This window comes from Nansenia antarctica (genome assembly GCF_963989245.1).
Source record: "Nansenia antarctica genome assembly, chromosome: 9".
Lineage (NCBI taxonomy): Eukaryota > Metazoa > Chordata > Actinopteri > Argentiniformes > Microstomatidae > Nansenia > Nansenia antarctica.
In genome coordinates this window covers 37,597,201-37,622,719 of record NC_137679.1, presented here as the reverse complement: position 1 = coordinate 37,622,719, position 25,519 = coordinate 37,597,201, and the positions used below count along the sequence as shown (strand labels likewise).

The 25,519-nt window shown below is 44.3% G+C and overlaps 1 protein-coding gene across 1 annotated transcript; it reads right to left on the bottom strand.

Annotated features, from left to right (window-relative positions):
* Positions 1 to 3,874: 3,874 nt before the first annotated feature.
* Positions 3,875 to 17,283, bottom strand: mmp2 (matrix metallopeptidase 2; the record flags this gene model as incomplete). The annotated part of the gene is made up of 12 exons (XM_080539947.1): positions 17,117 to 17,283; positions 16,074 to 16,222; positions 15,029 to 15,157; positions 14,669 to 14,842; positions 13,819 to 13,992; positions 12,323 to 12,496; positions 11,698 to 11,853; positions 11,315 to 11,441; positions 6,680 to 6,816; positions 5,455 to 5,614; positions 4,811 to 4,920; positions 3,875 to 3,978 (listed from the first exon to the last, which is right to left on the bottom strand). Exons 1-12 carry the CDS (start codon positions 17,266 to 17,268, stop codon positions 3,875 to 3,877), a joined length of 1,746 nt encoding a protein of 581 aa, XP_080396073.1. The 5' UTR covers positions 17,269 to 17,283.
* Positions 17,284 to 25,519: the final 8,236 nt, after the last annotated feature.

The following is a 25,519-nucleotide window of genomic DNA, read 5'->3' as shown; positions in this document are numbered from 1 at the left end:
ACGAGCGTGAACTCGCAGCTCTCCACTATAGCTGTGTGCGTACTTTCTCTAGGCCCCACCTCCTACTGCAGAGAGGGTTTAAATCGGATTGAGCCCAAGAGATTGCAAGAGAGTGAACGTGAAAAAAAGCCCTTGAGTGAAATAATATGAAGTGGGAGTCAAATCGTGTTTCATGTTGACAAACAAAATACACCATAGCCTATCGTTATGAAAGGGGCCTTGCTGCTGCATGCATTTTTCATCCATCTGCAGGCGAGTCCACAACACAGATTTAATAAGCAGTCAGCGCAGGGTGCAATTCAAACAAAACATAGGCTTGCGTTCGTAAACTCGCTCTGAGAGCGCCGGAGCGCACACTGGGTTCAACGTCATAGCGCGACCGAGTAATTTGATTGGACAAGAGGGCATTCCGTGAGTGCCGATCAGATTTCCAGAGCGGATTTACGAACGCAGACATAATGTGGAATGGAAAATATTGCCTTTGGGGCAGGTAGTGGCTATGTTCGTACTAGCTACAGATTGAGGTAAAGCTGTTTTTCAATCGTTAAAATGTCTGGCTACAAAGTGGGAAAATTATATGTCTAAAGGGCACATTATTTTAGCTGGCGTGATGACGTATCCGTTCCTTCTCAATAATTAACCCAGAGCACAACCATAGTCCATCCACAAGATGGCGCCCTCTAGTAGTTGTTTTCATTGTCCACAGCGTGGCACTGTGATTGTGCAGGCGCCAAGAATGACATGTAATCAATTACACAGTAACATTTCGTAGCTTAAGTAGTATTGCATTGGCCGTTTTCCCAGACAAGGTTTAAGCCTAATGCTAGACTAAAAAGGCAGACAGCGATGAGATGGCCTACAGGTGAAAGGTCAATCGCCTGGCTCAGTACAGCCAAGAGAACAACCTCTCTCTCAACACTGACAAGACCAAGGAGCTGGTGGTGGACTTCAGTAAGAAAGGTTGGAAACAGGACCCCATCACCATCAACTGGTCTGCTGTAGAGAGGGTCAGCAGTTTTAAACTCCTCGGCGTCCACAGGCACAGCAGCACCTCTTTCACCTCAGGCGGCTGAAGAAACTTGGATGGGGTCCAAGATCCTGACTGGGTGCATCACTGCCTGGCACAGCAACAGCACTGCCCTCAACCGCAAAGGGCTACAGAGGGTGGTGCGGACAGCCAAGCGCATCAGTGGATGTGGACTTCCCTCCATCTAGGATATACATATACAACAAACGGTGTGTCAGCAAAGCCCGGAGGATCATCAAAGATCCCAGCCACCCCAACCACAGTCTGTTTGAACTGATGCCGTCCAAAAGACAGTCTCTTCCAGAGCCTCAGGGCCGAAACTCAGAGGCTAACCAACAGCTACTTCCCCCAGGCGATCAGGCTCATAAACTAGCGTACTGAGGACAAGACATTTAATGACTGTCATGCAAGCACACCACATGTATACAGATGACCTAAACCTAAGCTCAGTCACTTTACTCAATAGCCTACTACCTCTCACACCCACTGCAATACTCAGGACATTCTACAAGTATTGTTTTTATTTTATTTTACTATTTGTACTGCTATTTGTATCCTGTCTTATTTGTCACTTATGTCTTGCACTATTGTCACTTTTTATCTTGACTTATATTGCCTTTTGCCTTATTGTCTTGTGCTGCATTGTCAGGAACTGAAGCCTAAGAATGTTACTCACACTTGTATAATGTGACGAAACAATAACATTTGAAACTTGAAAAGCATGGAGATTCTACATTGAAAGTGTAAATGGTAAAAGGACTGCACTTACATAGCGCCTATATCCAAAGCACTTTACAACGACCTCTTATTCACCCATTCACACACACATTCACACACCAATGGCTGCAAGCTACCATGCAAGGCGCCGGCCCGCTCACTGGGAGCAATTTGGGGTTCAGTGTCTTGCCCAAGGACACTTTGACATGTGGCCAGCCTGCTCTTGAACCGCCGATCTGCCAACCTTGCGATCATTAGACGGCGGCTCTACCTCCTGCGCCACAGCCGCAGCCGTGATTTAGTGCAGGACTAGCCTTAAGCCTTGTCTGTGAACCCGACCCATTGTCTCCCAACAACAACCCAGCTGCAAAGAGTAACATTTGCAAAATCAATGTTTGTAGGTCAATCTACTCTTGAAATAACAGTTCGATGAACAGTGTGTTGGGCTAGGAGAGGCATGGGCCTGGATCCTGGATCATCATCCAAAAAATAAAGTGCTACTTAAGCTACGAAGCTTTCAGCAACTGACGCCAAAGGACACTCTGGACAGTGTGGGGGCTGAAACGCCAGAGTATCCTACTGTGATGCACCGTAACTGTCCCTCCTGAGACGGTCCGGCCCCTCATCCCCCTCTACAAATAATATACAAATAAAAAAAAACATGACTGGCCTGAGCGTACATTACTTTTTCTTGCAATGACTGATGGATAGATGACTCACTTACTTCCACAAATGTTTTGTCACCGGTTCGATCCCCGGCCGGCCACGTGTCCTTGGGCAAGACAATGAACCCCAAATGAGAAGGCCGGTGCCTTGCATGGTAGCTTGCCATTGGTGTGTGAATGGGTGAATGAGAGGCCAAGCTATAAAGCTTTGGAATAAGGCACTATATAACTGCAGTCCATTTACCATTTGCTAAATGCCAAAAATGTAAATACACTGATAAATACTACATAAATGTAATACACTGTAACCTGTCAAAAACACTTAGGGCTTTTCCAAACTGTAAATATCACTGTCTCTGGAGTATTGACCATCCATCTTTATTTTTTAGCAACAGAGAATGACAAAGTGCACAAAGCATACAAAACACACAAATCAAAACAAATGACTGTAGTGTCAAATCAAAAGAAACATGAATACCAAAGATTATTAAACAATACTTTCGTCTTACTTTCTTGTCATGAGTCCATCATGCAACAAACCAGATACAGTCTCCAGGCAGCCCGTGCCTTGTGTCACGCTGTACCATTCGTATAAAAAAAAGAGACAGAAACAAAATTGAGGTGCCAGTAATTTGGTCTCCATATTTGTGCAGTGCCCCTTTATAGTCCGATACAAAGTGCTAACCATATAAAGAATAATGTGTGCCTTATTTTTGGTGTCCAAAATATTAAGAAAGTAGTCTGAACAGATGTGAAAAAAAACTAAAAAACTAAACATATTGCAGATTCTGTGATTTAATAAGCACCATTATCTGTTTTAGACACATTGTGCAAATAAATTCATATTTTGAAATATATTCACTGAACACTGAAATTACGATTGACTCGTGATGGTTTAGATAATGGTATATTTAGACATTTATCTTGATATACTCTGCACTTTGTGGATATGGTAGTAAACATATATCTGGCAACAGCCAAACATAAATTCTTCATATGGTGCAATACTGCCCTGGTGAACCCAATTTGTATGAACGAGATATCTTACATTATAACACCAGCTGCCTCTGTATTGTGGACATACCTGCTGTCTGAGTTTCTGATAATAAAAAAAAACACAAATAAAGGGGGGGTACATCTGCACCAGCACAACAAATAAACTGATAATATCACACAGCAATATAATACAAGATCCAGTTGCCTATGTTCAGCGAGCGTAGAGGCTCCTCCCCCCAGGTGCCTTAGAGGGGGCGGGTCCTCTCTACCAAGCTTGGGGCAGGTTATACTGGGTGGATGGGAGAACAGTCTGTTGAGAGCATATGTTGGTTGCCGGGGCTGGAATGGCTGCGACAACGTCTGCTGTGGTGACCTGGGCTGCGTTGCGATGGCATGGCGACAGGGTGCCCCGCGGGGTCAGGGGGTCATCACAGGAGGGAGAGCCAACGGCCACGTGTCTCGCTGTTGCTTAGCAACCCAGCCAGTCCCTTGTAATTTCGCCCAGTTTGACAATCTTCAGGCTACTGTCATCCAGCTTGAAATAGTGGGAGCCTTTGAAGAAGTAGCTGTAATCTACGGAAACACACAAAATGGTGGTTAGAGAAGGACAAGGTACATCAAAATCATCAAATTCAATTCATAATAAAAAAAACATCATGTTTCACCTGTGTCAGGCCAAGAGCCCTTGTGGTGGAATAAAAAAAAGTTAAACATTGTGGCTAGTGCAAAACACTACAACCCCTTCAGAGTTCATATCCATGCAATACATCTATCATTAGTCTCAAGCAGAGGCGGAGGAGGAGGAGGAGGAGGAGGAGGAGGAGGAGGAGGAGGAGGAGGAGGAGATGATGATGTCAGCAGCCTCCTCAGTCAAAAGACCCAATGAGGCGTCAGCGCTGTAGAAGCCGCACCACCTCACCGAGAGGCCTAATTAGCAAGCAGACAGAAACCCCACTGTGAGGGAACACAGGGTGGGCTCTCTCAAACACTGTTTTCTCAGAGAGTGGGGAAGCTCTGTGTGATGTCAAAAACCAATGGATGGGTGGGGGTGGGGGTGGGGGGGGTGACCACCGGACCACCTCACAGGCAGCCCTCTCTCCTGGCCCTACGGTCCCCTCTCCTCCTGCCATACGACTCTTCTTCTACTTCTACATGGTCCGACGGACCCGGAGAAGAATGACCTCAGCGGTCCTAGTAAGGTTACCGTATCTCTGGGCTCTTGTTGTTGGAGGCGAGGTGCCAGACGTAATGAGGGGGGTTGGCAGGGCTGAGGGCTCTAACTGCCAGGAATGCGAGCCTGCAGCCAGTGTCTCAGTCAGTACAGACAGAAGCAGTCCTGCCCACACAGGCCCCTAGTACCCCCCTCTCTCTCCTTCCCTAGTGGGCTCGGTTGTGTTCTGCTTACCGATGTCGTTCAGACTGAAGGCAGAGTCTATGCCGTCGGGGATGCCGTTCCAGGAGTCGGCGATCAGCTTAGGGAAGCCGGCGTCCATCTTCTGCTTGTCCTCGTTGTACCTGGAGGAAGAGCGCGCACGCAGACACACACACACACACACACACACGCACACACGCACACGCACACGCACACACACACACACACACACACACACACACCACATGTTACCATGTGTAGCTGGTTATGTTGTTGTGATGTCGATGTGTTGCTACTGTGCTGCAACTTAATGTCTGATTTCTTGTTATTTGTACAAGGGGCGGTGAACCGGATTTTCTTCATTGAGGACAATAAAGTATCTATCTATCTATCTATCTATCTATCTATCAAATATTTACATAACCCTTCCATGACTAGACAGACAGACAGACAGACAGACAGACAGACAGACAGTCTAGTCATGGAAGGGTTATGTAATTATCTCATACTGTACATACACTATGTTGGTGCTGTTTTACAAGCCTGTGTTTATAGTCACACGAGAACCCTAATTAGAAGCAGGCATGGGCGTGGCTCTGCACTGCAATAACACGCAGGGCCATCATCATTACAAGCCATAGGGTGGATGATGGGACAGGAACACGGTTTTGGCTCACCTCCAGAACTTGTCTCCTGCAAACAGGTAGGTCTTCTTGTTCTTCCTGAAGTTGAAGGCTGCGTCTATACGCTTCAGGTCGGCAGGCAGGCCCATGTGGGAGATCCTCCTCGGATAACCTTTCTCCACTACGTCCGCTTTGAAGATCCACATCTCATTGCCTAAGGAGCAAATCGGCTCATGTCAAGCATCCATAAGTGAGAAAATACACTGTAGAGTTCTACTGCTATAAGACTTGTGAGTGCTTGAGGGCACAACGTCCTCACTGTTGATCTTCTTGACACTAAGTGATTACATTGTGTTTACTGCTATAACAATTCACTCAAATGTGGGGGCTACATCTGATTGCATATACTGTGTACAGTATCTGTGCTGTTGTCAAACAATCCAGATGGTTCTAAAGTGCATTTTTTGGCTATTGAGTTATGTCAACTCAGCGATATCGAGAGCTGAAGGGAAAGCTTTGTTTCTACTCTTAAAAGCCGATAAACTCCCTTAAACTCCCTCCCATAAACTCTGAAAGACATAACTAAATAAGCTAGACATGCGTTTTAAAAACCTACTGGTTTCCATCAATCGAACAGCACAGATATTTTCCATCTCTAATATAATGATATATAATGATATTTATATTAAAAATTAAGTTATGGAGGAAATGGACCCATTAAGCGACTGTAGGCTTTATCTTGTGTGGTGGAGAACCGGATAAATTATTTAGGAAATGACCTCATAACTTTACAGGGCTGGACAACACATCGTCATTGATAGCCAAGCATATATCTCCTTAAAGAGAAAATATGTATTGGAGCTCTATTTCAGTTCTTAGGAGCTCGGAGTTCTTCCCATGCAACTATGCTCAAGGAGAATATCATGATACTACAATGCAAAGTATGTCTTATTAACCACTAATAACTACAGTCTAATGTTATAAAATGTCCAAAATGTCCAAACCACAAACCAGAAGCATACCAATATTATGACTCCTACTGTTACACTTCTTGGAAATAGACAAAAAGTAATTTAAAGGAACCTAGTCTTCGGGTAGAGTCTGCTTCCATTCAGTGTTTGGGTAGAGACTGCAGCCATCCTTCAATGAGAATGGGATTGTCGGCTTTTCTAATCAACATTAAGCTGAAGTTACATGATATATGCTGTATTATAAATACATGGGATCCTTGCTGGCACTCCCAGCTACACGAGTTGAGTCCATTCGGAACATACAGTACCTGCAAAGAACACAGTCTTCTCCTCCAGTGGGTTCTCATAGGCAGCGTCTATCACAGAGGGCAGGTCAGGCCAATAGGTAGCCACTAGCATGGGGCCGGTGGGCTTGGCCCTGAAGTTGACTGATCTGAACATGAACCTGAGAGAGAGGAGAGGAGGGGAGGGGAGAGGAGGGGAGGGGAGAGAGAGGAGGGGAGGGGAGGGGAGGGGAGAGGAGAGGAGGGGAGGGGAGGGGAGTGAGAGTAGAGGAGAGGAAAGGAGAGGAGAGGAGGGGAGGGGAGGGGAGGGGAGGGGAGAGGAGAGTGAGAGGAGAGGAGAGGAGAGGAAAGGAGAGTGAGAGAAGAGGAGAGGAGAGTGAGAGGAGAGGAGAGGAAAGGAAAGGAGAGGAGAGTGAGGGGAGAAGAGGGGAAAAGACGGGAAAAAAGAGAGAGGGGCAGTGTGAGCGCTTCAGTGGCCCAACCACAATGGTCTGATTCATGAGCATCTGGTTCTCGTTAGGGCCGGGGAGGCCGACGCCAGCGGAACAAGCCCCATCTCGCCCGGAGCTCCGACTGCAACAACAGCAGCTTCCCAAAGCTTTTCCACTGACCTATTTCTCAAAGAGCAACATCCCTCAAAGATAGAACAGACAAGTCCTGCTAATGACTGATGTTCTAATGGGTAGCAAAAGAGAGACAACTAGGCATCGATACATACATCGATGATCTCCTTCATAAATTACAGACATAGGTTTTATATGTTTACAAACTTTACAAGTTTTAACATTGTGTCGTTTTGAATAAAACAAGCAACCTCTGACCCGACATGACACTGAACAGGAAGTTGACAGTGCGAGCATGATGGAGATGGAGAAGGTTGTCCTTCCAAGCCTGCCTCTGGCCATTCCTTACAGATGCGCTTGTAGTGGAGTTCATTTGGAATCACAGTCTTGTGATGAGGTAGCCCTGCCTGCGACTTCTAAGCCCTAGATATAGCCCTCAAAAACTCATATTTGAGGGTTGTCTCATGAATATCATAGATCAGCGATTCCCAACCTGTGGGCTGTGATGGTATGCAAGTGGGCCACCATATCATGGACAAAACACCTCGATTTGATTGAAAAAAAATAAAACAAACCAAAAACATTTTTAAATGTCAAAAAACAAAACAAAACAAAATAATATGGTATTTTTTTCTTTAAAACCTTCAAAAATGCATCATCACTGTGATACCAATAGATAGGAACTTATTGTAGGTATGCTACGTTTCGTTGATCGCCCAAGCCGTACCACGATCGACCTGTACATTTTGAGATTAAAGGCCAATGCACACGGCGTGCGATTTTGTCGCACCGCGAATTCGATTCCATTGTTTTGAATGAGACAATGCACACGGCGTGCGATGCGATATTGTCGCACGACAACATTCGATTCTCAATTCACACCACCGAAGTCGGACCAGGCAGGCTGAGAATCGAATGTTCGAATCTAACCCTAAAGGGCTCTGCACACAGCGTGCGATTTCTGTTGCGCGTCAACGTTCCATTTTGAAGTTTGAATGGAAGTCTATGAGAACATACAACAGAAATCGCATCGCACGCTGTGTGCATTGGGATGCGATGTTTTATGATTTTCTCATAGACTTCCATTGAAACTTCAAAATGGAACGTTGACGCGCAACAGAAATCGCACGCTGTGTGCAGAGCCCTTAAGGTTTTATCAAACGAAGCTCTGAGTCTGAAACCATGTCGACTGCGCCGTCGTCTCGAGACAAAACACCAACAGTAGGCCTACATGTCCAAGCCACTTTAATTTTTCAATAATAAACTCCAGGAGTATTGGGGCCAAAAAGAAAGTCATCAAAACGTCATGTATGGGCACTGAGAACGCAAAGGCAGTGGAAGGATACATCGTGTCGTCCTACTCGTAGCCAAGGCTGGTAAGCCACATACAATCGGTGAGAATTTAATTCTTCCTGCCACAAAAGTGCAGCTGGATCGAAAACCCAGTTGCCAGCCACAGTAATGAGGCCTGAGCGCAAAAAAAGCAGGACAATCTTGTGGCGTTCTCCTGCGACAGCGCATTGAAACTGGCTTTCTCGCAGAAGTACCTGACAAACCTTTGGCTACATGTTGCTTCTGAGTATCCCGATCTGTCCCAACAGAGCCGTGCGATTCCTGATGCCTTTCCCGACGACGTATCTCTGTGAGACTGGCTTTTCGGCGTGTGTGGCATTGAAGACGAAATACAGGAATAAACGGAATGTTGAGCCAGATCTTCGACTGAGACTGTCATCACCTTAAGCCAGACATCAAGCATTTGATGTCTGCCATGCAACACTCGCCTTCTCATTAGGTGAGTCAACATTAATGTGCGCCTGTTGTCGGTTTTCTCAGTGCTGGCGTTAGTAGTTAGACTACATTCAAAACACTGCACCCTTCCAGACAGCGCCGAGTGTAGGGTGTGTTTGACGCCGTTCCTCATTCCGTCGCATGCATTACAATGACTCCGTCCTCTGATTTCTACCTCCACCGGCCTCGATTGTTTCAGCGAATCATCCTCAGCTCCCTACCGTCTGCTGAGTACACAGGAAAACTAAGCCACCCTTTTACTCATCCCATCCTGTCCAGATCTGCTCTCCATCTCTCAACATCAAACGGTGCCAGAAACTCAAAGGGAACGCTGTGTTCACTAGAAGCATCCGAACTCAAATAAACACTAGCTGAAGGACGCAAAACGCGCTTTAACTGACGCACACACACACACCATTTTTTCCCCTTTTCCTGCAGATACCGACATAACCCTGATACAACCTCAAGGCTAGCTCTTGTACTCTCCACTCGCCCGCACTTTCGGTGCGTTTCTGTCTGAGAAGGACGTCACCGATGTAACCCTAGTCTCTTTCCCTGATCTGTGCTCAACGTGTGTCTCCATCTTTCCTCCCCTCAGCACACTGCCTTATGGCCCAGATTGCTAAACCAGCTGCTGACGAGGCCCAGCTGTGAATAACTGAAGACTATAGTAATCTCACCACTGACATCTGAGGGACAGCCAAAGTGGCCTTGGAGTACCAATATCACACAGTTATAGTGTGTTTGTTATCACAACTCTTCCTTAGAGTTCTATAATGGCATTTCCACCCATCTGAGTGACCTAAATGGGACGCGTCATTGTCAATGATGTCATGGTAAAAGTCTTCTTCTTTAAACCCTTTGAAATGAAAGTCACAGTGTATGAGATTTGAATTTAGCCTCTCGTGAGCCAGCCAAAGCTGCAGTATTCTGTCAACACCAACCAGCAAGGCTATTCTGTGAGCTCTTATCCCAAAAAGTTTAAACCTAAATAAATCAACACATGAACAAGTCTCTAAAAGACAGAGTGACTATTGAGAGGATGATGGGCAATATCAATAAAAAACGAAACATGTTCAGTTTGATTCAAATGCCATTAAGAGGGTCAAGTCAACTTTCCATTGCCAGTTTTTTAATGTGGCATTGACACATCCTCAAAACAGTAAACAGGCTGATGGTTCACACAGCAGCCTGCAGCCTGGTCAGTACTCCAGTGCTGAGTAAGTGTTAATGCATAGAGAACCACATTTAGGGGAAACCTAATTTGGAATTAATGCAGGATTTGTAAGGAAGATTTGTGGGTGGTTTCTTCGCCCCCCAAACTCAGGGTAGATGTGGGGACGCCAGGCAGGCTGAATGACTGCTCTCTTTTGAGTAACGAACTCAAACTGGTCTGTTTGCTTTGGAAATCATTCCAAAACACCAACGATAGATATACAGTAATGTTCACCTCAAAAGTACGGAGCCAAAACGCTGAAAAGCGGCAAAGTCAGAGAACACAGACAGAAGAGAACAGAACATCGTTTTGTCTGCTGAATTGCATGCAGTATAGCTTGGGGTTTTAAACAATAATTGGTTCTAAACAGAATTCAGCTGTTGTGGTAGAGAAGAGTTCAAGTTGCGGACGGAAAGTCCAATGAGTCACACAGAGTTTAGACTGAACAAAAGCCTCTCCTCTCATGGGATTCACACCACAGTATGTCAGCCACTCTCACCCAAGGGAGGCTGGTGGCGGTAGAAATCGGAGGACGGGCTCATTGTAATGCGTGGATTGGAATGAGGAATGGTGTTAAACACGCCGATAAACTCCCCTTTTGTCTTATAGCATACATGCAGATACCGTACACTGAGGGCAGAAGGACGGGCAGCCATTTTAGTTTTAGCCCCTGTTTGCTACAGTGGGTGTTTTCTATGGTTACCAATTGGTATTGTAATTGGTTATTATAATTGTTACTGTGACGATTATAATTGTTATTATAATTAGCGCAGTCACACTGTAATGCCACCCTCTGAACAGAACCGCAGACTGCCAAGTCAAATGATGTATTTTGAGAATACAAACAAAGCTGTTAAGTTATTTGGATTGTGAAAACTAACTTGTGGCCTCGGCCCTGCTCTTACCGCAGAAACATAAACAAGAGGGGGTGATGTGTTCATTCTGAGTGCTTCCTGTGGACCTCAGACTGTCCGTGTGGTTTTTGAGTGGACAAAGGAAATGGGAGAGCGATACATCTTCAAACTGATACGGTATACTGCTGCATGGAACTACCACTGCAGATGTAACGAGCTTCTCCAATCATTCAGTTACCTGTCCTTAAAGAAGAACGTTTCTCCTCTGATCTGGGCCACGGCATCAAAGACAACTGGCTCTTTGCAGAGGTCCATGGGGGTCACGGGACCCTGGGTGGGGGGCATGGGCTTGTCTGTGTCAATACCTGAGAGAGAGAGAGAGAGAGGGAGAGGGAGGCAGGCTGGTGAACAATTTCCTTGCATCCTTCAACAGGAAGAAACACATTTTCTAACTATAGTGTTTACAGTTTACAGTGGAGGCTGGTAGAGGTGGATGCTGGTGAGCCGTTGTCGATTTCCACCTCAACCAGCCTCCCCTGATCTACACGACATTGCGCATCATGAGCTTTACAGTAGTTCCATAGACATCATCATGAGTTCTGACGGGCCCTGTGAGCTCACCATAGAGTTCCTGAATGCCTTTGATGTCATCGTTGGACAGCCTGAAGTCCTTGGTGTAGGTGTAGATGGGGGCCATGAGGGCCCCAGGGTTCTGAGAGTGCTCCAAGCCCAGAGCATGGCCGAACTCATGAGCCGCAACCAGGAACAGACTGTAGCCTGCGAACAAGTCACCAACCAATGGTCATCATGAGACGTCTACACACATTTGAGAAGTAACAGGTTGACATACAGTACAGGCAGTATTCGTGTGTATGAGAAATAATGTTTCTATATGTACACTATCAATTAACAAATACAGATCATCAGATGAACAGCTATTGTACCGCTAAGCTCTTTAAAAATATTCCAAAAGGGTTCTTTGGCTGTCCCTGTGGGAGAACCCTTTTGGGTTCCGTGTAGAACTCTTTTGGGGTTCCGTGTAGAACTCTTTTGAACTCAATCCTCTGTGAAAGGCCCTAACCCTAACCTAAAATGTTTTTTCAAAGGCTTCTCCCACTGGGAAAGCCGAATACACCTTTCTTTTTTGTTCTAGGTAGCAACTCTTTTTTTCAGGGTTTAATGTTTACTATATAATGTTGTAAGAACTCACAAAGAGCGCGCAATGTGTCAAAGGGTATCACTATACCTTGATCGGGACAGAAGCCCCACTTGCGGTCGTCGTCGTAGCTCTTTGAAGAGGCACACCACATCTTGCCATCGCTTCGTCCGGAGGAGGTGCAGGCGTCATAGGTGTCCCCCAGGAATGTAAAGGGGAAGACACAGGGGCTGCCTTCTGAGTTCCCTCCCACTGTTGACATGGCTGTTGGGGGGGGGAATCATTAAACCACACGGTTCAGTACCAGAATGTCTTGACCTGCTTGACTGCAGTATGCCAGGATTCTTCGTTTTTTTAAACCGTTATTCTAGCTGGAAATCCCATTGAGGTCTGATGACTATGGTAACCTGGCCAGGATACTGTCGCAGCTCCAGTAGAAAACATCAATTCCACAGTCAAGAGACAATTTAAAGATAATTATATAGACCTAACGTAAATACATCCATTCATCATCAAGAAACCAACTGTGTCAGGAAACAGTTAGTGTACACACCTCCTGCACACACACCTCCTCAAGAGGGATAAAACACTCAAAGTCAAGAAGCGTAAATAACTAAATAAATGTCATGAAAAAAGTAGCACTCCTCTATCATGTCTAACAGGAGGACAGGCTCGTTTTAATAGATGGCATGGAATGAGGAATGATATCAAACATGTGTGTTTGATACCATTCCTCATTCAGTTCCCTGCATCACAATGAGCCCATCCTCCGATGTCTGTCTCCACCAGTCTCCCCTGATGTCTACAAAACAAATTGAATAGGTTGAAGTGCGAAATAGCAAATAAGTTAATAATAAGTAAGTAGTAATAAGTAAATAACACCAACTCTGGATCCCCTTTGGCCTCAGTGAGAAATGGTGCTAAGCACCCGTTAAGTATCATAATGGCCGTGGCAACAGATGCTATTTTCATTTGTTGTATCCAATTTCTTGGGGAAGAAAGCCGAAAACCACTCCCCGTAAAATGCCTTTTCTTTTCCTGTGCAGATAATCGTTTTTCTGGGGTGTGGGCTGCTCCTCATGGGCCTGTGTTGATTCTCGAGCACTCTGTTTCTTATTCACCGCCTACACACATGGCTACGCTGCATGGCCGCATTCCCAGCCAATTAGAACCAGATGCAAATCCCAGCAGGCCTGAGCCACTGACACAATGGAAAATAACCCCCGCCATCACACAGTAAAATACTTTTACAGTCATTCGGTATACTGCTGCAAGAGTGGAAACCTGGAACATTCTTAAGGACCAATACACAGAGGTACGTTGCACAGCTTGCATAGATAAATACACATGCGTGCACACGCACACGCACACGCACACACACACACACACACACACACACACACACAAATACACACACACACACAAATACACTCAAACGCACAGAACATTTGGATATAATCCTCATATTGAGGTTTCCATGCATCAGCTAAAGCCTGTTGGCTACCTCAGCGCTCATGGCCACAAAATGGAGCTAGAGAAGAAAAAGTTAGGGAAGAAGAGTCTCTGCGGCCTAGGCTGACACCCACCAGTCTCAGGGCAGAACCCGTAGGTCTTGTCGCTGTCATAGTCCTCGGTGGTGGCACACCAGCGGTAGCCGTCGTCACGACCCTGCGTGGTGCAACCGTCATATTTCTCCCCCTGGAACGTGAAGGGGAACTTACAAGGAGCTCCGTCCGCATTTCCACCCAGTGTGAACAGCACTGTAACACAGACACACAGAAACACACACACACACACACACACACACACACACACAGGGAGAAGCCATTAACTTACAGGATTTACAGTTCTTTGTGTTTCTATAATGTCATACAGCCAGGGAGGCTGGTGGAGGTAGAAATTGGATGACGGCTCATTGTAATATATGGAATGGAATGACGGATCAAACAGGTGTCTGATACCATTCCTCATTCCATTCCATGCATCAAAATGAGCCAGCCCTCCGATTTTTCTATCTCCCCTGCTGTGTGTATTTACATGCGATTATGATGAGTGTATACCATTATGGCAGTACCCTGGACAGCAACACAAACTGACAAAACAAAAGGGCTTGAGGAAGCTCTGTATCTAAAGGGAAGTGAGAGTAATCAATGACCCCGATCACAACATCAGTTTCCCGGCAGACATTCCCACGCACCTACTCTAGTCACAAACCTGTTCTGAAGCAGTCTGGGCCATTATAAACAAAGCATCTTTAAAACACTATCCCAAGAGAGTTTTACACGCCTGCTGAATGCTGTATTGTTGTGTACGCAGTATGTTGTATTGTTTTGATCAGAAGAAAATCCCTTTACATGACATGTTCACCTTCATAGGAAAGAAACAACAGCCAGGCAGCAACATGTACAACAACATGTAGGCAGATGGTGTACTCACACTCATGGGGACAGAAACCGTATTTGCTGTCGTCGTCAAAGTTGTAGGTGGTGGAGCACCAGAGGAAACCGTCGTCGCGGCCTTGAGACGTGCAGCTGCTGTACTCCTTCCCCATGAACAGGAAAGGGAACTTGCAGAACTCCCCGTCCGCGTTGCCAAACTTCACCTTCACCACTGCCGAAAACCAAAGGGAATCAAACCAAAGTTATGGAGCTATGGAGCTATGGAGTCTACCTCTCTAGGCTTTTGTGTGTGAAATGTTTACCTCAAAACTAATTTGGACAACAGAGGGGGCAGATATGGCCATAAATGGCTTTTAATTAAAAACAAAACTCATCACCCTGAAGATAATACTGTTACCTTGGCCATCTCCCAGGGTCCACTGCTCGTCATCGTCAAAGTGGGAGTCTCCTCCGATGCCAGGTCCCGGTGCAAAGGCGTGAGCCAGGAGGCCATCTTTACCATCAAAGGGGTAGCCATCACCATGCTCTATAGACACAATCATCAAATATTTTAAAAACAAACTGTTGGTTAAGCAGAAGGTCATGAGGGTGCATAGCATTTTTGTTTAGTTTATTTGACAATTATCAAACATAGCATACACGTAATGAAAACATACATACATGTATATTGATACAATCATCAAGGATATAACTATAAAGCCCAGGACGCATTTGCATTGTGGTCCTTGTAGTCTTATGGTGAAATGTTATTATGATTTGATGATCCTGAAATATATATTTTTCAATTAAAGCCATCATTTTTACTTAATCATCACATTAGAGAAGTCTTAAGTAATGTGTATTTGTTTGCGTGTAGTCATTACTGAGCTTTTCTCAGACTGGGTGAACTAGCAGCAGACAGACAGGCCTTAGGGGTGATGGTATGAGTCAATGTCTAAAGTAGGCTTTGTGGTCTTGGTAACCTCTCCAAAGACCACAGTCTACAAATGTCCACCAAACCGTGGGAACTTAAGTATAGTTTTGGTGTGTGGGACGGAGTGGTAAAAACAAGCATATCTGGGCTACGTTTGACCACAAGTCGGCCGGACAGTAAATCAGTTATCACTGTGGTCTTACTTGGGGTCTGGACGGCCTCATGGCTATTGGCTGAAAGGAGTACTTTACTCATAAAGTATATACCTACAGTCCACCATAAGTAAGGTCCCAAACATGTAAGCTTGTCATTACGATATCTATGAGACTTGTACTCCAGAAGTAACCACATTTTAGGACCATATCAACGGTCGACTGATCGAAGCATCAAGAACCAAATATGTTCTCGAACATCAGCTAGCAGTCACCTATCTTAAGTTTTTCAAATTATTAAATTATTTTTTTTAGGGTTATTTTTTTTACAATACATTCATCTGTTTACAAAAGGTATATAAACAGTTATACAATACCATTGCGGCCGAAATTTATCATGATGTCAGCCTCTCCGTCCATAATGCGGGTGAAGCTGAGCGGGGTGACATCACTCCACACCTTGAATGCTCTGAAGAAGGCGTCATCAACCGTCTCCTCGTCCAGATCAGGAGTGTGCCCTAAAATCCTTTGAGGTGAAAAAGACAGAAGAGGTTCAACAGCTGATGTGGTTGGTAATAAACATTACCTCGTCTGGTCTTAAAAGAAAAAAACAGGAAGCCTTTTTTTAAACTTCTGTCCCAGCGTGTGAGAAACAAATCCAACATGAAAGTTGAACTGAAATCATAAAGCTGAAAGGACAAAAGCTATAGAATCCCAGAGACTAAAGAGTTGCCGTGAGTAAAAGGGTCTTGTGTCAGTTTCCCCAAAAGCTTCATAGCTAAAGTAGTACTTAATTTGTCCTAGCAACCCAGACACAAAGCTGCAAGAGAATAACAATTGGAAAATCAATGTTTGCAGGTCAATCTGTTGTGTTAACTAACAAAAGTCATTAAATGAAGAACTATGCTGGTCTAGGGGAGGAGTGGGCCTGGATTTTCAAAAGAGATAAAGTACTACTTTAGCTGCAAAGCTTTTGGGAAACTCACCCCTTGTCTGTGAGTCATCTAGTGTAATTTCCTAGTGAGAGAGTCCAGCCACTAACTTTTAAGTGTGTCTGCACATTCCTAGGGCACAGCCACTAAGAACTGATGTTGTTTTCATTAGTTTTCCAACTCTCCTTTTTACCCATAGCATGCACAGTGTCAGTGAGTCTATGTGGTCACAACTCTGCACAACTCAAGGCTGCTGATGTCAACAACACATTGCTGACTCATTTCTGATCCTCGAATCTGTGAGGAAACCAGTATTTTCAGATAGTGTGTGTGTGTTGGGGGTGTGGGGGGTTGAGGTTACCTCCCAACACAAACAATGTGGGGTGGGGTGGGATGCCCTAGTGCAAAACAACATCACTAAACATAGATAGGAGACATAGCCTATTGCACAATTGTATGTGAAAAACACTAGCGAATGTGACCCCAACCTGTAGGTGATGGCGTTTTTCTGCCACTGGGGTTTCCTGTGGAAGAAGTTGTAATTGGCCACATCTGGAACTCCACAACGGGGCTTCTTCATGATCTCCACGGTTTTGGGGTCGATCTCCCCGGTCTCTTGCAGCGAAAAGAACTTCTGCATTTTCTTCAGAGTGTCCTTGAGCACCATGAGGTTGCATCTGTCTTGTGGACATTGATAGAACTTGTTGAGGAAGTCCTAGAGTTAAGAGGAAAAGGGGACAAGCGTATGGTTCAGTCTTATTCACATGCCTTTCAGGTCCCCATCATCATCATCATCATCCATTCAGACATAGTATATTATGCCTTCATCCCCATTTGTGTGTATTACATACTGGAGCGCGCGCACGCACGCACGCACGCACGCACACACACACACACACACACACACACACACACACACACACACACACACACACACACACACACACACGTAATGCCAGATGTTATCAGTTAAATGTATTCATGCATGTATATTCATTAAGTTCATATAAATGAGTCCTTATTACTGAGTGTTTATGTATTCAAAATTGATATTTTTTTCTCCTTTTCAAATATAAAGGTTACTACTGTTGCTGTAATATAGTTTATGTATCTTCATGAATTATGGAAAAATATTAAAATCATACCTTTTAATCAATTATAGTTCAATTCAATATCTAACATTTGAGTTTCAAGAACAATGCACCAAAATGTTCTCAATTTCAACAGATTACGGATAAACACTTACCAGTGCAACTTCTTTGTCTGTTTTTGGAGTCGTATCGTCTCCGGGGAACTTGATAATGGGCGAAGGGGCAGCATATACTTTCAGAAAAGCGATGAACTGTAGCAGAAACACTTTGAGGACAACGTGTCGGACACTGAATATCGTGTTGCGCCTCATATTTGCCCCGAAAACAACCGCTATGTAGGTAAATCGGTATGGATAACTGCCGTGCGCGCTGCGCTGAAGTCCTACCAGCCTCCTGTGATCCGTTATGTGTTCCTTAACGGGACATCCTGCACCCCAACTTCGGGAACTCACTGAGTCAGTCCTGCTTGCACAGGCATTTTTTTTGACGCTCGCTCCTTGAGACTCAACAGAAACTTGTACAGACTGCGCAATCTCCAGGTCGGGTGAACTTTTCGGGGGAAATGTAACCGGAGACCGGTCCACAAGATGTGTAATGCCCCAAGTCGCCCTTGAGAGAAATGTAGGCTATATATTTACACTGCACAGTGCACACCAATAAGTTATCTTTGCACATGCATGGATGTGTAAAAAATGTACTTTAGGGGTGACGGTCGGTCCAGACACCAACTTGTAAATATAGGCCAAAAATGGCACATGCGCGAGGGATACAAGATTTAATTCCCTGCAGGAAAGTAGGCGTCTAGACTGTTCTATCACTTAGATTTCCTGGGGTTCCCAAATGTCTTTGTCTAAAGACACCAAATTGATTTCCTGTGACCCCCCAATGTGTTGTATGTTTGTATGATTGTATGTTTAAAACACTGCACTTCATACGCACATCCAATCGATTGTTCATGTGCACCAATTTCTAAATAGTTTGAATCCACTTTCTAGCGTGACGGCCAGGGTTTACTGACACTGGCCCACCACCATACGGTCTAGGTGATTCCACCACTACTAGGGACTAACATGGGTAATCTTTTAAATCATATCCCTTGAGTATCCTAGGTTTTCCTATTGATGGTTATCACGAATCGAAATGAATCCCAGATGGATTGTGCATTTAATGCCAGCATATGTATATTGGTGGTCATTTCAATCAATGATATATCCATTGCCCTTAGAGAATATTAGTAGTCAGTACAAATATCTTGCATAAAGAAAAACTCTTTTAATCATTTTAAAGCTGAATTCTCTCTCTGGAAAACAGAAATGCACTGTTCTATAGTACGGTAATGGCTAAACAGGTATGTTGACATTGAATAACAGCGAATTCACACAACATCCATGAAAAAACATCCATGAAAAAAAACAAAAAAAACCAAACAAACGACAAGATAAAACAACATTCTTTCCCATCGCATTGGAAACCACACCGCTTCTGGATGCACTATTGGAGAACTCTAACAGGGTGTCTCCCCAAAACAATCAACAGATGGGAGAGACTTGCGAAATATCACTTGGAACGTAGCATCTCAAATAGGACCAGTTTCTACGGGTGATAGGACCAGTTTCTACGGGTGATTTTTGAAATTAGATACTTCTCCCAGGCAGACTCCTGTTTTCTGGTTCGTTCCTGGGCATGACCTGAAGGAACACAGGGAGGATCGAATGAGTGTTCTGGTTTCTTACAGATCTCTGGCTACCCTCTGACGGTCAAATGCAGAATAACCAAAAAGCAGAAATGGCACCTACTTAGTTTTATCATGCCCACATTTCTCAGTTTGTTATGCTTTGCGTGTCCATTCTGAGCCAGTCTCAGAGACAGGGAGTCACCTCTCCTAAAATGGACACATTACATTCATTAAACATTTACAGAAAAACAAAACTACCAATCATTTGAATCCACAAATGAACTGAACTTGAAATGAAGTAACACATGTAATCACGGTGATTCAGAAAACAACTACCTCATTGCTCCCATCTTTCCTCTCTCCAAGAATAGCTCGACCATTACTTTGTCCGCCTTTGGGTACAGCCTGGCATAAAGAATCCTGTTGACCACCATGTCGGTGAACCAGCCCACTGCTTGCTGGGACCAGTCCTTACCGTCCACCGGAGTCACCTGGGGGGGGGGGGGGGGGACGACGACACAGATCATGTTGGCATTGTGATACGATTAATGATTCATCAACCCTCTTCAAAGAAAACAGTGTGATAATCATAAGGAAATATGCTGAACGTATCCGGATTAGTCTCATTGAGATAAAAAAACAAAAACAATAAATCTTTGTACGAGACCCTTGAGAAAACATATTAACATCGTGGACTTCATTTATGGTTATAGTTTTGAAAAGGTTGGGGTATAGCTAACAGTATGACAGATACAATATCAGCAACAACAACAACATGTTCTGCCACTACAGAGCAACTCACGTCGACCAGAGAGACCTGTATGGCCTGGAGAGGAAGGGTGGTCATCTCTGTGCTGAGCTCCTTGACATTACAGAGAGAGATACAGGCAGTGTCTCCATAGTCCAGCCTCCTCACCTCCACCACAATGTTAGCCATGCCATCAGTACTGTCAGAGGGATTGTTGTCTTAAAGATAAGAGAGAAACATATCCTTCATACATTTTATCAGAGATGGAAGTAGATTTTCAGTAGGTATAAATACCATAAGCATTACAGTTGTTTTAAGCGGCCTACAGTGTACAATTATTCTCAGTGTCCAGGGCTATTGTCGATACCAATCATTGTGACATACTACCATCTAGTGGTTAACATTAGTGGGAGCATTGTAAAAAAAAAAGAAGAAGTGTAATAAAAACATTCACCTCCACTCATCCCACATATCTTGACCACTTGGGCACGGCACCACTGCTTTTGTTGGGGGAACCAGCCCATCACGAGGGTCCCAATGTCTGGTATGCTCTTCAGCTCATTATAAGAAATCATTCCTTTCCAGCTTCTATATGGAGACAATCAAACAATTTTGAAAGGAGCCACTGGGGGACACAAATGTACTTATTTTTTTGTAATCATGTAATCTATGACTTACTCTGTGATGACTAACTTCTGCTGCAGGTTGGAGTCTGCATGCTGGATGTAGAAGTTCCCAGGACTGGTCATGTGGGTCACCACCACCGGCATCTCCGCAAACCTCTGGATCTGGAACTCCGGAATACGACGATTTTTTCGAGAGTTCTGAACACTCTGAGGGTGACTGTTGACATCCAGCTTCGGGTCTTCCTCTGTAACCTGGGGCCTTTGGATTTTGCTGTGCTGGGGATTCGAAGTGGAGATGTTAAAATTAGTCTCCTGTTCCTTTTCTGAGGCGCTCATTTCTGAAGGACTGTGTCTCACCTCTGTGAAGACGGTCCCAGCATCCCACAGCTCAGTCTGGGTGGCAAGCATATAGCTGTAGATTGGGGAACCACCTCCCTCGACTTGCTTTACCTTGAAGACAGGGGCTTGATTATCCATGTCTGTGAACAGCTCCTTCTTTAAAACGTGTGTCGGTAAACAACTCTGATCCTTGGTTGCATCTTCATCTTTGATTTTGTGGTTCTTCATTTGCTTGGTGAGGGCTACTGTCTGGGCAAAACTATGGGTATGAAACTGCATGTAGTTTCTCATGGCAAACAAGGTGATCTCCTTGTCACAATACTTCTTTTCATGTTCTCTGAGGAACCGCACGAGCTGAGAGGAGGTTTGCTTTCGGTGTAGCAGCACTTGTGTATCATTTCCAAGTTCCAGACTCAGAGTGAGTGGAGACATTGGTGTTCTCCCGGGGATGGGGTTACTCATCACTCTGAGCTCATTTTGAGGCAGACTTTTGGTGTTGTTTTGTTGAGGCTTCACCACTGTATTTTGCTGTGTTTTCTCCTCACAAATAATAACACCATTTGCTTCCTTGTTCTTGGTCAGATCCGGACAGGATGAGCTGGGTGCCTCTAAAACGGTGTTTTGGCTGGATGAGATGTTGCAGATAAGAACATCCTTTTCAAAATGTTTAACGGCATCTTGTGAGGTAACCAAAAGCTTCAGTTGACGGGGGGACAGCATTGATCCAACCATCTGCACTGCTTTTCTTATGGATCCGGCCAGAACAACGTTCTGTAACATCGGCCCAAATTTCAGAACATCTGACGTCATGATACTTTTGTCTCTGGACAGTTCTGGCTGAATTGTGGATTGTGTGGCCTCTGCCGGGCTTTTGACACCGTTTTGTGGATCTGTAAAAATACAATTGAGGAAAGAGAAAAGCATTCACATTCACCACATATCCGAATGCTCACGCACAAGTTAATACACTTGGCTACAAGGTACAAACACACAACTCTCTTACCAGTCATTAGGCTTTTGAATGCAGACAAAAGGTGCTCCACTGCATTGCATTTGGCCTCTACAGCTCCCAGAATGATGTCACAATCCTGTCCATTGGCAGGGTGAGGTAAGTCCAGAAAGCCTTGGACCTCCACGTGTACCTGCAGTACAGGGGGAAAAAAAGTAACAGGGAGCAAAGCCTGAATGCATGACAGAGGTTTGCGTGCACCGTTAAGTTACGTTTTGCTAATCTACCTCGTTGGTTTTAACACACAGTCATTATTATTAGGTAGGCATCTACTAGTCCACCATTCCCGGTGCATAGATACACGTAATGATCTAACGAGCCAACTGCTGCAGCCACCGGCTAGTCCACCACAGATTGCCATGCAAGCAAATAGCCTGTAGCCTATTATATTTTTTTTACTCTTTTAGCCCTAACTTACCTTTTGAGAGAGTTCCTGGAGCTGTCTTTCCAGTGTGGTCCTGGCGTTCTCCAAGACCACCAACTTGTAGACGAGTTTTCTCTTAGTGACATTGAACAGGTCTGCATGCTGCTTCATGACCGCGGACATCGACGCCATCATCTCCTGAAGGAACAGACAGTGATAAGTGGCACTTTACCAGTTGACTTTATTCTTGTTTCGAGTTTTTCTTTTACAAACGTCAAGCCATTTGCATTTAGAAACATGTGGCGTTTAGCTCCTTCTTCAGCTTACCTTGTACAGATTTACCTTGAGGGTCAATCCGCTTGTTAAATCGTGACGTGTTTTCCGGTCCAACGTTGGCTGAGGCGCTGTCTTCGAAATGCCGAAATAATAATACTAATTAATTATATTTATATAGCGCTTTTCCGAGGCTCAAATACCCTGACAATATGGGGAAAACGGGAAAGTGCTGTGGAGGGAATTTATGGTTTGGACTCGGAAATGGCTAAACGTCACTTTTGACGTCAGACTTAACAAGGGGATTGAAAATTGCAATTAAGCCTGTGCCACGTGGACTTAAAAAAGAAGAAATAGACAAAGTTTCTTGTCTTCTTACCAAATGTCATCCAAGTCGGTTTTTGTTATCATTAAAATCTGAGGAAACAAACGTCTCAGAATTGTACTCCATGCACAGGTTGCAGGGCTGATCCAGTTATTTTTCCTTTTTTTTTTTTAAAGAAAAAGGGGCGGGGTTTTTGATTGACGGGTGGTAGTTTGCGCTAAAATCACGTGTAGCCCCCTCTAGCGGCCGTAGCCCTAAACAACCGCAGAGAGAGTTCACACTCCGGCCCTGAGTTGAGGAGCATGTGCAGGGGTGCACATAACTGGTGCGCCAGTGCGCATGCGTCGCCAAAATGCATGCTGCGCGGCAAATCAGCCGCATGAAGGCGCTCTTGCGCACCAACAGCTCTTTTTTTTTTCTTTTTTTTTTTTTGTGGAAAAGTTGATTTCAGTGTTTACAGAACAGAGCAGTGCTTAAAGAGATGTCCGTTTATATCAGTGTGTTTAAAGAACAGACATTCAGTTAGTGCTTAAAGAGATGTCAGTTTATTTCAGTGTGTTTAAATAACAGACATTCAGTTAGTGCTTAAAGAGATGTCAGTTGATTTCATTGTGTTTAAAGGAGTCGGACAGACTTTCATTCTTAAAGAGCAGTCATTTGATTTTGCATTTGTTTCTTTTGTTTTGCACACAATAATTCATCGTTCAATCGTTCATCTTTATTTATGAATAAATGTCGTTTTGCTAATAATATATCCATGTATCCCTTTTTTATCCATCCTGTGGGACGGGTCGTAACTCGCGAGCTCGGGGAGCACCAAGCAGCATCGCTAGGTGCTCCTCTGAGCACTGGCCCCAAAAAGTTATGTGCACCCCTGAGCATGTGCCAGGGAACATGACGACTTGTCTTACTTTGTAAACTTTATCTAGGTCTAATTGTAGGTAAAATGTTTTTACCCACAGCTTCAGAATATTTGCTATTGCTTCTTAGAAAATCTGCCGGTATGATGGCAAAAAAGTGTCATTTAGAAAGTAAGTAGACAAGAGTAAAGATAATACTGCAGCTGTGGGATTAGATCCATTGAACCAAATAATACTCTCATTTAAATAACGTAATTCTCCATTAGGAACCCCTAACTAAATCCATGTGATGGCGATGTCACAGCAATATATCTACAAGGGAATACCTGTCTGCTGATCTTTGTTTCTTTTCAATGCATACCGACTTTGAAAACCCCATCAAAGACACTCATAGGCAATCTACAGACAAAACCAGTAGACACAGCGGTCCTCAGAATGAGGATTATGCACATCCTAACAGATGCAGTATTTGAGGGGGAAGGGTGACATCTAGTGGTCATGGTATGTAAAAGCCATTACGTTCTGACATTATTAATACAATAAAGACGAGAAATTATCACAGTCAAATGTGAATCATAGTGAGTTTTAGTAGTACACTGTAGACTTTACAGATGATCTGTCATGTCACCTTTCACCTGTGTCTTAATGTCTACCTCCACTAGCCCTTGTTTGTGCAGTAGATCGTATTTTCTCAAATTCAACTGCTTGAGTTAGTAGTTTGCAGTCTGTGTATCATCGCCCTCTGGTGGTTATACTAAGCCATGCACCTACCTCTTATAAGGAGCTCATAATACAGTAGGCTAGCACATAGACTCAGGATTTCTCTTAACTCCCTTTGACATGTCTTTGTTTCCCACTCACCGCAGATTACCCCTGACAGAATACGAATGAGGACTCTTTGATAGAGAACATCCACAATACTTTGCACCGAGATCTGACAGACGATGCACAGCTCACAAACAGTATTTCTTTTTTTTGCAGCACACATCTCACAAACCAATTGCTTCTCACAAACCCCTCACTTTAAGCCAAGAGTGCAGTTAATGTTTCTTAGCCTGGCCGTATGTGGCTGCAGAGTGAGTGTGAATACCCTGGCCCTGTCACTTTGGCACAGGGCTTTATTTTATGCACTTGACACATGCTGCTATCTCCTCAGACTGACACGGAGCGATCCCTCACAAGAGCCGCGGAGCTGAGTGGCTTCGCATTAAATGTACGCGCCTGCCTCTCCAAATGGGAAATGCTGAGATGTGTAAACTTGGGTTACAGCTAAGTGAATGCCTTTGTGCATATGAATGCAAATTTGCAGGGGAAACGGGCATAAAGAGATTGAGCTGATAAACTTTGATTTGCATGTAAATTGTTTCTTTTATTCTCTGGTTGTTGACTGCCAGAGTTCCTTTAGATTGAAGTGACTCAAGTTCTCACTCCACTGTGTGTGTGTGTGTGTGTGTGTGTGTGTGTGTGTGTGTGTGTTCTTGTTATTTTGTTTGCAAGCGTACACTTGTGTCCTTTGTTGTTTTTTGGCTCAATTGTTTACTTTTTTTAAAAATGAAATTTGCAATAGTAGTAATTCACACA